The 15,697-nt window shown below is 44.8% G+C and overlaps 1 protein-coding gene across 1 annotated transcript; it reads right to left on the minus strand.

Moving 5' to 3' along the window:
- Positions 1 to 4,530: 4,530 nt before the first annotated feature.
- On the minus strand, positions 4,531 to 13,299 carry LOC134398174 (uncharacterized). The gene is made up of 5 exons (XM_063125421.1): positions 13,227 to 13,299; positions 8,990 to 9,575; positions 6,993 to 7,089; positions 5,507 to 5,752; positions 4,531 to 4,652 (listed from the first exon to the last, which is right to left on the minus strand). Exons 2-5 carry the CDS (start codon positions 9,422 to 9,424, stop codon positions 4,531 to 4,533), a joined length of 900 nt encoding a protein of 299 aa, XP_062981491.1. The 5' UTR covers positions 9,425 to 9,575; positions 13,227 to 13,299.
- Positions 13,300 to 15,697: the final 2,398 nt, after the last annotated feature.

Raw genomic sequence — 15,697 nt, forward strand, 5'->3', positions numbered from 1 at the left:
TTCTATGTCCTCTATAAGCCACAATGGAACCTTAGAATCTATGGGTCTGTGGTCAACTCTGCCAGAATGTTCTTGAGAACCAGGACATGAGGCTTCAGTTGTTTCCTTCACCTTTGCCTTAATGTCACTTATTTGTTCATAATATTGCTGTGAACATGTGGACCAGTTAATCTGAGATGGTACTTCAGATTTGCTTTCATTTACTGTCTCTTTACCATCAGAATCTTTCTTGTTTACTATCTCTTCATCATCATGTCCACCAGTGTGATGGTTAACTTTTCTTTCTTCCAACCTTTTCTCATGATTTTTAAGCTGACAATTTATATCATCCTTGGGAATGATACAATTTGTATTTTTATCATCCAGGAATAGCACTGTTGGGCTACTAACCCGCCTTTTTAATTGTGGGTGTTTTCCCAATGGTTTTCCTATATCCCATCGAGCAGGCCATGAGAAATGATTTTGGCAATCAAAGCTGACTCTTCTGGGAAGTTTGTTTGGCTCTTTGCCAAGGTTCACTCTATTTTTTTCAAGCCTTGCTGTGCCTTCCCCACATTTCAGAAATGACTTCCGGGTGCTCACTTTCGTCTCACAGCCATTCTGCAAGTAATGTAGTGATGTATAATGAGACAATCATTTTAATTAACAATAAATACTATTATGAACCTGCAATCTTAAAGAGCTTCTGGCTCCAAAGGCAAGAGCTGGACTCCTTTGGATTTTATTGGAAATTTATTCCAGCTGATTTAGGGTGCAATTCTATGCATGTTTAGACATAAAAATGTCCTACCTGCATTGCCTGCTGGCTAGGGAAGGCTGGGAAGTTGTAGGACTTTTTTCTGTCTAAACATGCACATAATTGCACTCTTAGACTGTGTTCAGACAACACAATAACCTCTTTCTATATGAAGGGAAATCCATGACCAACATCTACTAGTAACAAAGGTGGAGCCCCTATAAACTTGCATTATAGCGTAGATAGGAGTAAGATAACCCACAGATGTAATTACTTTTGGAGAAGAAAAGTAAAAATGGATACACACTAGTCTATATGCCAGCGACAAAACCCTATCAGATATACACAGCTTAGTGTCTTGTGCCACTAAAGCCCCTACTGAATCCTCCAACGTTGGTTCATTTTATTAACACATCTCATGGCAAGGTACCTGTTTGTGTTTCTCCGTTCTTTGAGAATCTACTTTAAGTTGCTCCTCAAGAAATTCCTCAAATGTTTTCTGTCTCACTCCAATCCCAGGTCTGATTGGTCTACGGAAATAATAGAGCAGATATGAACAGAAGTATTTGACAGGCTTTTGTTTTTCATGATAAATTACAGCCGAGATTTAGTCTGGTGTCATTAGGTTTGTAAGGGGAAATAGCAAGATGCTGATCAGGGAAGTGGTAATGAGCATCCTGCCATTATTGTTTTAAAGATGTTCTGATTTGCCTCATTGTGCCATTTATCAACACCATCATGCATGACTGCTTTTTTTTTAGTATTCTCTTAAATTCTGAGCTTGAAAGAATGCTCCATATAAAAATGCTCATATAATTAAATAGTATTGGATTTGGACTGAGTAGCCCTATCTTCAAATCCCAGCTCACCCATGAAATTAACTGGCTACTCACCATCTCTTAAAGGATCATCAGACGGTGGGGAATCGCATTTCCCTACCATCGCTTTGCCTCCTGTTTCTGTCCTACAAAAGGGATGAGCAGCTTCCTCTTTCTTCACATGGGTAAGAAAAAGGAAGCAAGCAAGCAACGACCACATGGTCCATTCAGTGGGCATTTTTATTGCACTGCTTCTCCTGCACACAGCAGGAAATGGCGGCAAGTTTTGCTACATCCAAAAAACCCAGATTTTCTGGGTCTTTTTTTGCGACGGAAAAACAAGCCGGAGGAGTGGGAGATGAGCAGGAGGCAGATGGAGTCATCAAAAGGACCCGCGAACATCCCTAAGTGGCCAGTAATGAGCGTGCTATAAAAAGCTCATCTGATGACCCTCTTAGTAAAGCCTATTTCACAGGATTGTTGTAAAGATAAAATGGGATACTTCCTAAATAAAAAGGGATCAATCTAGTATGTGTTTCTTTTCTTAACAAGAACATTTGTACCAGGTCTTTTATTCTTTTTAAAATCATTCCTCAATAGCTTTGTTTTTAGAGTTATACATAATGTATGATTTTGCCCTCACCTGTTATCTACGTTTTGGGTCCTCATGTTCATTCTTAGTCCAAAGGGAGAAAGAGAAGCATTTTCATCTATTTGGTCTTCCCCTTTCTCTTCTGCAATAGATGGCAAGTTTTCGGGGCAAGATTCTTCAGTGAGGGAGCAAAAGAAGAATGATTTTTTCTACATGTTAACTTCTAAAGTAGGGGGAAGGGGGGAATTGGCAACAATATTCCATCTTCATCATCATCATCATCATCATCTCTCACATTTCTAAACCGCACCATAGCCGAAGCAGTTTAAAAAAGATAAACATGTTTAGGTATTAAAAGGACAAAGTATATGGGAAATTTTCCTTTATTTGAATGAGGGGTGTCGAACCTCAGGCCCAGGGGCCAAATTCAGCTGTTGAGTTCCACAGAAGGCCCTGCTCCCTTTCTTTCCCTTCCACCACTTAGTGTTTGGTGATTCCCCAACTTTTGTGTAGCTTTTTATCCCCAATCTTAAAGCTCAAAAAGGCTCTCCTAAGGCTTAGTTACTGGCAGTATAAGAGCTTTAAGCTAAAATATGTTGTTGTTGGTGGTGGTGGTTTTGTATTTTGGCCCCAGCCCTTTTTCTTTTGGCCCTGCCCACTTTTCCCTTAAGCCCTGCCCGCCATTGGAATGCATCCCCCAAGAGCTTCTCCAGTACTGAATTGGGCCCTCAACCTGAAAGAGGTTCTGCTCTCCTGAGATAAACACATCTGCTCAAGTTTAAAGAGGGAATTCTCCTGCATGCTGCATGTTTCTGCTTCAGCTTCTTTTCCTGCAGCAATGTAGTCTGGGGCTAATTGGTGAGAGTGTGGTGTAGTGGCTAAAGTGTTGGACTAGGAGTCAAGAGATCCGGATTCTAGTCTCCACTTGGCCATGGAAACCCACTGGGGGGGGGGATCTACACTACTGCTTTTAAAGCGCTTTAAAGCACTTTGAAAACGTTTTAAAAACTGTATTTGCAGTGTGTCCTGGGCCCCAACAGTTGTCAAAACTGTTATAAAGCCCTTGCGGGGAGGGGTGAGGACAGAAAACCACCTTGCCTGGAGCCCCTTCAAATGTGGTGCTGGGCTAGTGGCAGAAGGCGCCCTTTAGCAATGCTGAGGCAACTGAGTTTCCACTATCAGCTCTATGTGGAATTAAAGCAGAGATTCCACGTGGCACTTAATAGAGGCCTGGCTCCATTGTAAAGGAAAGGTGGTGGCAAAGGAGGACAAATGTTGACAGCAGAAAAAAAATGAGTGAAGGAACTACTTGTTAATTTTCCTCCCCCCCCCCCCCAAGTACTTGTTATGAACTCACCAACAATATTTTTTAAAATGACATGTTTTAACTTTCACAATGAAGCCAGCAAAGTATCTTCCAGATTCGGAGAGGGGGGTATATTTGAGGAGGCAATTCAAAGCAGGACGAGGCTGAGGAAGGGTTAACCTTGAAGCTTTAGGCATTGAAGTGTAATAAGTATAATAAATTAATGTGCTAGTTTGTTTATATATATATCACTGTTTCACTTTTTCAAACCCCCAAAGGGAAGGGGGCACTTCCTGTCATGCGACATCTCACAGGTTTGCATATGAACCAGACATCTCGCTGTTTTGCAAACCTCTGGGGAGTATCAGTGCAGGTGTGGGGATTCCCCTATTCTTTCTCAGAGTTCTCCGATTCCCACGGTGATGCAGAGCTTGGAAAGCATCTGATTTCCAAGTGTTGTGCAAGTCAGAGAACACTGGGTTAAAGAATGCCACTTGCAGGGTAGCCATTCGGGGCTAATCCCATCGTACAGTTGCTGCCCCAACAAAAGTAGCCCTATTGTTCAAGTCAAAGTGGTCCTGCTGGCTCTCACGCACCGGCCCAACATACATGGCACCTCGAAGGATGGATTGTGGCACAGTCAAAAGGGCAACTGCCACACCCTGAGATATGTGACCACTCTCCTGAAGGGACAAACTCAGCATTTTGGGTTGGAAGAGCATGGTAATCATCAGCCACTGGTTTTTGCCTCTCTGTAAGCCCTTTCTCAAATGTCACCCCACGATTTGCTTTTGTGAAAAACCAGAATGAAGGAGGTTCGTTTGTTTGTTTGTTTTTAAATGCAACTCCAACTGTATCAATAGCATTTTGCTCAACCCCACTGCCTACGCTGGCACTGCAATTCTGATCAAAAACAAAAACACCAGATCAGGTCTGAAAAAACATCAGGAAGGGAAACACAGAAAACACTGGTAGTCAATGGTGTAGAAATGCCATAATTGATTTCCTGTCTACAGGAAGTGATCAAAGGATGACCAATCCAGAGAAAAGGGCCAGCATAAAAGCATGCACAAGCACATCACCTAGAAATGTGCCCATCATCACCTTTTACTGCAGCATTTTTCTCTTCCACTGGGTTTTGTCTGGAAGGATTATCTGCGGAGGTCTCATGACTTTGAGATAATGGTTCCATGTTTGCTCCTATAGGCACAAGATATTTTAAAAAAAAAAAAAAAAGCAAAAGGTGTGGCACTATCCTAAATGGATGCAGGAACATTCAGTTTTATGGAGTTCCATTCAGTTTTATGACGGCTCCACTGAGAATCAGCAAACAAACTCACATACGGAAAATGATCATTGACATTAATTTGCAGCACTCAGAAGCCAGGTAAAGACACATGAATAGGGGGGAAGTGGGATTGCAGCTATGTCCTGTCCTGATTTAGGTGCCTTCAATCCACTGTATACCACCCCTGTTCATGTCCAAACTGTGCATGCATAGACTGGTCCATGTGATCAGAAACCCTATAATCCTGCACCCCAACGAACACATACATTTGATTTTGATTGTCTGTAAAGCACTAACACTGGGATCTAAAAGTGTGGGAGGGCTGTTTACCACTTTCCCCAATATATGTTTAAAAAATGGGAAGACCTTACAGGTAAAGAACTCCATGTGTTTACACGGTGTCTGACTGCCAATATTTTTAGAGTCCTCCAAAACTGCTGACATCATCACATTATGCATTAACCTGCACCTGTCTCACATGACTAGCTGTCAGCAGTGGGAAAACACATAAATAACTGTGATAGTGTCATGTCATTTGTTTTAATATCACGTATTAGAAGGATGGAGAGAGAAAGGGGGAAAGAGCAGCAACAGCGCCACATTTCTTGTATATCTAGTTCTGCCCTATGACACCATATATACAGTACATCACTAGTATTAAACACATCACCACGCAGTGATAAGCTTAAGCACAGTTATTTGGAAGCGGGCACTTAATTCCAAGGAAATGTGCATAGGACTGCAGTGCTCCTTTATATTATATTACCTGTTTCATGAGGTTCAAGGTGCTCCTTTGAAACTACTGGGAAGCTGCTGTTTGCTGACGTTCTTGTGACACATTGCTGAAAGTTACACTTCATTATTAAGGGGTTGGTTTGTGAGCATCTCTTGTCCTGAACCTGTAAAGAATTCTTCAGAGGGAGTTGGGCCGGAAATAAAGCAGCTGGGACTCCTGGAAGGGATGGGATCATAGCAAGTAGGTGGGGAGGAATACCAGGAGAAACAGAAAAGCCTAGAAGAACAAACAAAAACAGTAACAATGATTAGTATAGCAATGGATGGCAAATGGATGATGTGGGGTCTGGAGACCAAGTTCTATGAGGAATGCTTGAAAGAGCTGGGTATGTTTAGCCTGGAAAATGGAGGTTAAGGGGAGATGTGATAGAGGCCTTCAAATACCTGAAGAGTTGCTATGCCAAAGATGGAACAGACATTGGCCATGGCTAGACCAGGCCTATATCCCGGGATTGTCCCGGGATCATCCCTGTACATCCAAATGACACACAGGGGATCCCGGGAGCAGGCAGGGATGACCCCTCCATTTGCCTGGGATAATCCTTAGGTCTAGCTAAGGCCATTTTCTGTTGTTCCAGAGGGCAGGAATAGAATAATGGGTGGAAATGGCAAAGAAGATTTCTGATAAACAGATGGAGAAACTCCCTGATGCCCTGACTGTAAACACTGTTCAACAGTGCCTCAGGAAGTGGTGGGCTCTCTGCCACAGGGATTTAAGCAGAGACTGGACACTATCAGGGATGCTGTAGTTGAAAGATACCTGCACTGAGCAGGAGGATGGACTAGGAGATCTCCAAGGTCCCTTGCAATTCTAACATTCTATGATTCTATGGATTCCATGGCCAGAAAATATCTATTAAACTGACTCTGTACTAAAAGAAAGCACTTTTTCAACCTTGGACATGACCCAGAGTGGCAACCACATAGTGCACCTGAATCTTTCTGAGGTTTTTTTGACAGCTCTGGCAAGAGATCACCTGAAGTGCTTCTTAAACTTCACAAGCTGGAAAGTGAACAGAGAATTTAGCACAACACTCTTAGGTGGAAATTTGCAAGAAACGCTGCTCACCACCTCCACCACCACCAGTTTCCTTTTAGCCCTGAATGCCAAACGAGTTGCCCATCCTTCCCCTATATGCTTTCCTAAGAATGCTTCCGAATACACATATGGTGAAACTATTCTGTCTACGTCCATCAATTAACAGAACAGTATATTTGGCATGTAACATTTCCATAGGCACTAGAATTGTTTTTGTACAGAAAATCAAAATACCATTTGAAGAAGAATCCCACCTATTCTCTCTTCCCGAAATCCACTGTAAGCCCTAGCATCTGTCCTGATACTTTCTGATGAGTTTAAAAAGTTGATATCCTTGATCAAGATGACCTAGATACCTGTGTTTATTTTCATGGCCTTTTGAAAGTACGCTAAGAAATACAGCAACTTCCTGTAGTACCTGGATTATAGAATGTAATGATTTTCTGCTGTTCTGTTACTAGCCGTTGCAGTTGCTCCATCCGATGCATCATGAGCTGTTCTTGCTCTCCTGGACTCTGAAAACATAAGATAACAAGCACAGCCAAATACAATCCAGAAAAAGTTGGACAAGGCTAATCCCTACTGAAAGGAATGTGATTAAAGATTAGTCATGGGATAACTAAGGCTACAATCCTGTACACACTTACATGAGAGTGAAATCCACTAAATCCAGTGTGATTTACTCCCAAGTACTCAAGTTTAGGATTGCAGTATATATCCCACTTCCTTGCTTTCAACAGAACTCAGACATGACTTACCTTTAGCTGCACTGTGCCCAGTATGAATCCATTTATGTTAATAGTCTAGAAAGGCAAATGCTCTCTTTAAGACATTCACCTTCAGACATCCTTGGTACTCCAGTGTGTGAATGTGTGAGATAGAATATGTGTGCACAGAGCAAAACAGAGATTCATGCAAACAGCCCCACAATACATTTTTCTTTTACATATACATTTACATGAACTTTCATACACAAGTATTCACGTACATGTCAGGAAAAAAATTAGTACTAGAACCAGCACTTACCCATAGAAGTGAAATCCCTAATAGTATTATACATTTTTTCAGAATACCTGAAAATATTGTAAACCATAAAGATATAATCATATGGTCAAAACACTTCAGGATTCATCATCTACTACCCAGCTCTCATGTTCTTGTGTATTTACATAATTAGCACAAGTACTATAAACATAAAGCATTAAAACACTCCCAAGGTCACTTTTATAAGACCATGATCGCTGCTTTGGATAACTGGTACTATATTGTACAACTGGAATCCTAGATCCTATGCAGAACACTGAAGTGGCATGATATCTCAGAGGGCTTATAATCCATGCCAAGTAGGTCAGGGATTTAACATACATAAGAGGGGATGGATCAGCGGAAAGTCAGGTGAAGAAGATGGATACCTAAAAAGACCAGGTTAACTGACCAGATTCCCACAAAGAATCCTAAAAGTTGCAGAGCTTGTTGAGAGCCCTGAGAATTGTGTTAAGGATTCCTAGCTTCCTTCACAAGAGCCCTGCTGTATCAGACCAAAGGCCAATCTAGTCCAACACCCCAACCAGATGCTTCTATGAAGCCCATAAGGAGGATGCAAGTGCAATAGTACCCTTATGCTCATGCTCCCCAGTAATAGGTTTTCAGATGTGGGAGTTACTAGGCAATATAATCCTGTAGCATAGTCTGAACATGAGCTTGTGCGAAACCTAGGGAGTGAGATGAAGTGTAAGAAGAGATAAGGGGGGGAAATGGAGAATAAAGAGGAAAAGAAGAAAAATAACTCCCCAAATAGCTCAAACAAAGTCAGTTATTTTTCATATCTGTATTCTGCCCTTCTAAGGAACTTTGTTGTTTGTTGTTTATTCGTTCAGTCGCTTCCAACTCTTCGTGACTTCATGGACCAGCCCACGCCAGAGCTCTTTCACAACAATCCGATGAGGTCCACTATGTTGAGAGTTGGTAACGGGCTTAAGGTCACCCAGTGAGTTTCAAGGAGGATGAAGGACTTGAACCCAGGTCTCCCTTGTTTAAGCAAAACACTTAATCCCCTAAAACACAGAGACCCATACTCCTTTTGCCACACCAGGGACTTTAGCATGCCAATCTCAGGGACAGTGCACATGGCTATCTTGTTGGCTGCTTTTGTTCTTAGCTAATAGCAATGTTCAGCATATGACAAATAGGTCATTGACTGGTTTACCATAAGCAAGTCGTAGAATCTTGCACCGCACAGCTCCAATCTCAAAGAAAGTATTATGCTTCTTTCTGTAGCATTTGCCATTACAGCCTCATTTTTGTTCTAAATAGACACTTATCTGTCAACCGGGATAGAGCCCAGCAGGTTGTATAGTCATTAGGGGATTTGAGTCATAACAAATGCAACTTATTTCAAATGAAGTACAAACTCACCTGTTCCTTGTTTTGACAAAATAAGCCTTCCTGAGCTGTCAAAAGAGGAGAAGTAGCAGCAGAACTTGGGATTCCCATGGTTTCATTATTTTTCCTGGCAGGGAGTACTCCTGCCTGAGTTGGTGGTAATAAATGAGAAGGGGAAATAAAGTTTGCCAAGTAATTGTATGGCTTAGCATTCTGAAAGGCTTGAGTGTAGCCCAGGTCACCAGGAAACCCAATATCTCTTCCCAGCATGTTGCTGTTTGGAGAAGTGTGCAAGGATGTAAACTGTTCAGAGGAGGAATCACTTATGTTGTTTACCCAGCCTAGACATAAGGAAGATGAAGAGCCCACTTTTTCATCAGTTGTGCTATGTGTGAATGGCTGATCTGGTGAATCATTTGCAGCCCACTGAGATGCACAGTCTTCACTCTTGAAGGTAGCTGCTTCCATTTCCCACCTTTCAAAATCCTTGTTAAAAAAATATGACGAATATAGCTGAAAACAAGGAAATCACACTGAAATTGATCCTATCATCTTCCATGTTGATTTTAACAGGAAAGCTTTGTTTTTGCACTGCAGGAGGTTCTTTCTTCCATAACAACTAGAAAAAATATTATGCAATAGTCAGGCCACAAGTAGCTAACTGCAAACATTAGATAATCTACATGTGTATGTATAAGTTTTGAGATGCTTTCCAATCTTTGTCATCCTCACAACAGATCCTGTTAGATGTTTTTCATGACTAGATTTTCATAGGCAGTAGTTTTTCACTACTTTTCAGATACACTCTCCAGTCCTAAGACCACCATGCTATCTGCTAGATCATTATGGCTTTCACCAACTGAGCAGCTGAGAGTTGGGAGGACAACTGAGAATTATTGAAGGCTGGGGACTAGAGTAATTGAGATAAATCAGGGAAGATTCAAGTTTGCTCTACTTCTGCCTCTTTATTACACTTTCTATGGTAATGAGAAAAAGAGGAAGGTAGAAGTATGAGGATGAAGTGGAGAGAGAAAATGACAAATGTCAGTAACCAAAGCCCAATATTTCTCTGAAAGTCCCTGCAAATAATTACTACATGCTTGGGCACGTGAAGACAGCAGTGGTTCTTCTGTCCTGAATCCAGCAGTAGCTGTCTTGGTGCAAACTAATCATGTTGATTGAGGCCTTTGCAGAGGCAGACTGTAGAAGTACTTGCATAGTATGGGTTGAGCCTCTTCCTTACACATACACACACCATCACCACTTGATAGCATTGGTCAAGTGCACAGACCCTTCCTGTCCTTCACCACCACTTAGTGATGGAGGTCAAAAGATGCTGTGCACACTACCACACTGCCCACTCCTGAAAGAATTTCAACCTGGAATAAGAACCAAGAGCCTTGGGGCATACCCTTTCATGAACTAGAGATTAATCTGGAACAAAGGTGGGCAACTTGTGGCCCTTCAGATGTTTTAGCCTACAACAATCTTTAGTCCTAGCTAGCTTAGTCAATGGGGAGGGATGATGAGAGTTGTAGGCCAAAACATTAGCTGGGCCACAAGTTGCCCACCCGTGGCCTAGAAGGTATCTCATGGGACATCTGGATATCCCTATACCTAAAGCAGCTCTGAAAAATTCTTGCCCTCTCTATGGTACATTACTTCACTACTGCCCTGAGCAGTTTAATCCACTACAGAATTATTTAAGGCATAATCCTATGTGGATGCTCATATTGGTGAGGTAGCCAGTGCAATTCTCTCCACACTGGTTGCAAGGGGGAGGGGGCTGGGACCTCAGACTGAGCACTGTCTCTGACCTCAGATCCAAGAATCCAAATTAACCTATGCCCCTCCCATGCTGTCCAGGGCGCATTGGATCATTTCCCAAGCACTCATGAATATTATTTTAATGTTTAACCCAGCTTCCCATTTTTTACCATGGGCATGTCTACACGAAGGGTTTGCCCCAGGGTGGCTTCACGGTAGCGGCACGTCATCTACATGATGCAGCTGCCATTGTGAAGCCACTCGGGGGCAAAACCTGAAAACTCTGCTCCAAAAAAGTCGGGCACTTACCCCAACTTTTTTGGCAGCGGAGCCCATGGCACCCCCTTACCGGTTGCCATGGGCAGCCCCGTGGCTCTGGAAAAGTATACAGAAAAAACGGGGGGGGGAGGAGAGGAATAGGGCCTTTCCTCCCCCCTTTTTTATTTTATAATCTGTATCTGCGGAGCTCCCCAGATTCAGATAATACAAATAAAAAGAAATGGGGGTGGGTGAGGAGGAACGGGCAGCCAGAGGGAAGAGACGTGGTTCGCCCAGTCCCGCTCATGTCCTCCTCTGGCTGCCTCGTTCCTCCCCCCACCAATTTTTTATTTTTATTATCTGTATCTGCAGAGCTCCGCAGATACAGATTATAAAATAAAAAGGGGGACGAATGGCCCCATTCAGGCCCAGTGCTGCCATAGAGGCAACTCAGGCGGCGGCCTAGAGCGCCAAGCAAACGAAGCCGCCAAACAGCGTACCCAGAAGCTGCTCTCCTAGAGCGGCTTCCGGGCGTGCTGTTCCAAAGCTGCCGCCCTGGCCTCCGCCCAACCCCAGCGTCCTGGCTCCTTTGAAGCCCGGACACTGGGGTTGGAGGCGGAGGTTTCAGTATGATGCGCGCCGCTTCAAAGTTTCCGTCCCAACCCCCAACCCCAGCATCCTGGCTTCAAAGCCAGGAACGGGCATGAAGGGGGCGGGGCGGAGGCTTCAGTAAAGCGTGCCGGGAAGCCACTTCTGGGTGCGCCGCTTCAAAGCCTCCGCCCCAACCCCAGCATCCTGGCTTCAAAGCCAGGAGAGGGTGGTGAGCGGGAAAGCGAGGGGGGAGCCGGAGCGGTGAGCGAGCGAGCGAGCCGGGGGTGGCGGGCGAGTGAGCGGGGAGCCAGAGTGGTGAGCGAGCAGGCGAGCAGGCGGGGAGCTGGAGCGGGGAGCAATTGAGCAAGGGGCGGGCGGGTGGGCGAGCGGTGAGTGAGCAAGTGGGTGGCAGGCAAGCGGTGAGCGAGCGGGCAGGGGGGGAGCGGTGAGTGAGCGAGCAGGCGAGTGAGGGGGGGCGGTGAGTGAGCGAGTGGGGTGGGTGGGGTGGAGGCTTTAGAACGCGCCTGCCTAGAGCACAATATAGTCTGGTGCCGGCCCTGGCCCCATTCCTCTCCTCTCCCCCCCCCCATTTTTACTTTTCCAGGGGTGCAGGGCCAGAAAATTCACACTTGCCTTCCTTCCCGTGCAGATGCCAGGAAGAAACGCCTCGCAGCGTCAAAGTGCCACCATAAAGATGGGGGACATGTGTTGTTGAGCGGGAGAACAATTATCAACACACACACACACACACAAGTTTTAAAACTACAGTGAGTGTAAACACGGGCTATGGTTATAACTATAGCCAAACAATGATAGTGTATTTGATGCATTTCAGCTGAAATTCTGAGAATCAGCTGATATTAACTACGATCCTGTGCAGAAATCTCCAGCTAACTGCTTTTCATAAATAATCCCTTTGTGTTCAGTTTGGAGTCACATTTTTCTCTTCATTGTTCAAGAGCATCAAGGTGCCAGAGGCAAACACACAACTGAAATGTGGGGACAGGAAGGGCTTTGTTGCACTACACTTGGGCTGCAATCCTAGTCACACTTACCTTGGAGTAAGCCCAATTGAAATCAATGGGATTTACTTCTGTGTATAGAGATGCATGGGATTGCCAACTAAACACAATTGGACATTCTTCAGAGTAACATGCATAGGATTGCACTGTTCTGCTTGCCGGGGGATACTATTGGGTGCACGGTTCATACATGACAAATGTGTGGTTTCCTCTCCTCTGGTTAATCAACCAACAACTCGATTTATATTAAGTGCAACTTCCAAATTCACTGGGATTTACTCCGGGGTCAAATTCTACACTACTGCTTTAAAGTTCTTTATAACAGTTTTGACAACTGTATATGGAGTGTGTCCTGGGCCCCAACAATTGTCAAAACTGTTATAAAGCGCTTTAAAGCAGTAGTTTAGATCCTGCCCGGAGAACCATCAGAATTGCAACATGCGAATATTATTAAAAACCCACAAAGCTTTTCTGGGGGACCTCATGATTGTGCATCATCTATATTACGGACGAAGTGTGTTCATATTAAGCCCTGAGGAGAAAGGGGGGTTGTGGCAGAGGAAAGATCCCGCCCCCCTGCCTCCCTGCAGCGCTCTTCCCAAGGGCTCCCCCCCCCGCCTCCCCGGACTCACTACGACTGTCTCTGGATTTGGCCAGCGCTGTTAAACCGCCTTGGACTTGAAGAGAGCAGAGAGAAGTCCTTCGAGCAGGCCGGAGGAGAAGAGGTGGAGAGAGGCTGTCGTAGCTACAGCAACTGTAAACAGTGGACGAGGCTGCAGCTTGGGGAAGCGGCGTAAGCGGCGGGGCCCCGGGGTGGGTGGGGAGTTGGACAGCCGTGGAGGGACTGGACTCGCTTCGCCCCCTGAAAAAGAGCCACTGCGCTTCTCCTTGCTGGGCGCAGCTGGACCTGGGGCTTCCCAGGGTTGCTCGCCTGGGGCTTCCACGGCCGCTGTCGGGCACACGAGGGGAGAAGAGGGCGGACTGGGAGAAGTGCACGGCTTGGCAGCTGGGAGGTCCTTCTCCCTGCCTCACGAGGCTCAACGCCCAGCCCCAGCCCCAGCCTCCGCGGCCAACGACAACCGCTCCAGCAGCGTCTCCTGGCCCCACGTGGCTCTGGGCAAGGCAAAAGGTGGGGCAGGGGGAGGAGGTGTTGCCCGACACCCCCCCGCCCCACCAGCAGCAATTTCAGCCAGTTAGGTGGAAAGTTCAGCAGGGAGCCCATATAATACGCGAGGGAACATTCCCACAGGAGCAGTGTGGCTGAATAGGAGCAGGCCAATACAGGGCTAGATACATGCAAGATCACAACCGCTCATGTGCAGGAATTTGCCACTCCAGAAGTGCAAACTCAAATTAGAATCTCCGCAGCATCTGCAAGTGGTCCACACCCTTCCAGCTACTAGTACCCTGGCTGCTTGTAGAAAAGGTGCTAAAGGGCAAGGTATCTGCATTAAAGAGATTTCAAGGTGCCTCCTTATTCGATCAGGGACCTAAAGCGACGTCTTTGTAATGTTGCAACGCAGGGGAGGCTGATGGCTCTGTGTCAGCAGGACAGTGAATCTGCTGCAGTCAGAACTCTAAAGGAGCTATCCAAGGTGCTGGACCTTTGTGGGGGCGCGCGAGGGTTCAGGACCTCGGATAGCTCCTTTAGAGTTCTGGCTGAAACCCAAAGTAGTTTCACAGCCCCACTGACCTCAGAGCTATTAGCCTCCACTGTTGCAAATACCAGAGTGTATGCTCGCCCAAACCCCTTCCCTTCCAGAATTTATATATGCACGCTCATTTTTTCCATAAGGCTTACAACAGTGACAATATTTTAAGCATTTCCCCAACTGAGACAGCCTTGATAGCAGTCCTGCTTTGCAGATGGGGGTGGGGAAGAGAGGGGGCTGGTTCATATATGCATATATGCCACTCATCACCCAGCAAGTTAAAAACCAAGCACTCATAAGAACTTTACTGTATGTAGGGCCCCTTCTGAAAAGTATTGCAGCTTAGAACATCATGCGAACATGAAGGATAGTGCCCCCCCCCCCCCATGTTCACCAGCAACTGATGTTCACAGGCATACCACATCTGATGCTCGAGGTAGCATATTGCCATGATCAGAAGCCACTGCTAGACTTGTCTTCCATGCATTCGTCTAACCACCCTTTAAAGCCATCCAAGTTGTTGACTATAGTGCCTCATCATGTGTAGATAATTCCATAGTTTAACTATTTGCTGTGTGAAGAAATATGCTTTTGTCTATCCTGAATCCCAACATTTAGCTTCATGGGATGACCCCAGGTTCTAGTATTATGAGAACATTTCTCCCTATCTACTTTTACTACACCAAGCATAATTTTATATACTTTTATCATATTAGTCAACTTTCTTCTAAGCTAAAAAGCCCCCAGTGTTATGATCATTCCTCATAGGAGAGCTGCTCCAGATGATCATTTCTGCTTTCCCTTTTCTACAATGCAAGCTGTGCTGAGAAACATCAGAAACAATGATTGGCCAAGGTGTCATATATTTTCTACATGCATTTGCATGTTTTTCAAATTTTACAAAAAAAGATGACACAAAGCTGTCATTCCCTACAATGCGTGAAACAAGCCTAAGATAATTAGCCTTGAACAGGGTAAAAGAAAAAAAGAAAAAGGGAAGATAAGGGGGAGACATGATTTTAAAAAGCTTACAAAATTATGCATGGGGTGGAGAATGTGGGTAGGGAGACATTTTTCTCCCCCTCTCAAAGTACTAGAACCTGTGTCATCCCATGAAGCTGGTTGGTAGGAGATTCAAGACAATTAAAAGAAAATTTATCACACAGCACGTAGTTAAACTGTGTAATTCGCTACCAACAAGATGTAGTGATGGCCACAAATTTGGATGGCTTTAAAAGGTGGTTAGAAAGCGATCACTCCTGATGGCTATGTGGTACCTCCAGTATCAGAGGGAGTAAACCTATCTAAACCAGTTGCTGGGGAACATGGACAAAGTTGTGCTATTGCATTTGTATCCAGTTTGTGGGTTCCTGATTGACAGCTGGTTGGCCACTGTGAGAACAGAATGCTGGACTAAATGGACCCTTGGCCTGATCCAGCAGGGCTCTTCT

The sequence above is a fragment of the Elgaria multicarinata genome, chromosome 4, assembly GCF_023053635.1.
Source record: "Elgaria multicarinata webbii isolate HBS135686 ecotype San Diego chromosome 4, rElgMul1.1.pri, whole genome shotgun sequence".
Lineage (NCBI taxonomy): Eukaryota > Metazoa > Chordata > Lepidosauria > Squamata > Anguidae > Elgaria > Elgaria multicarinata.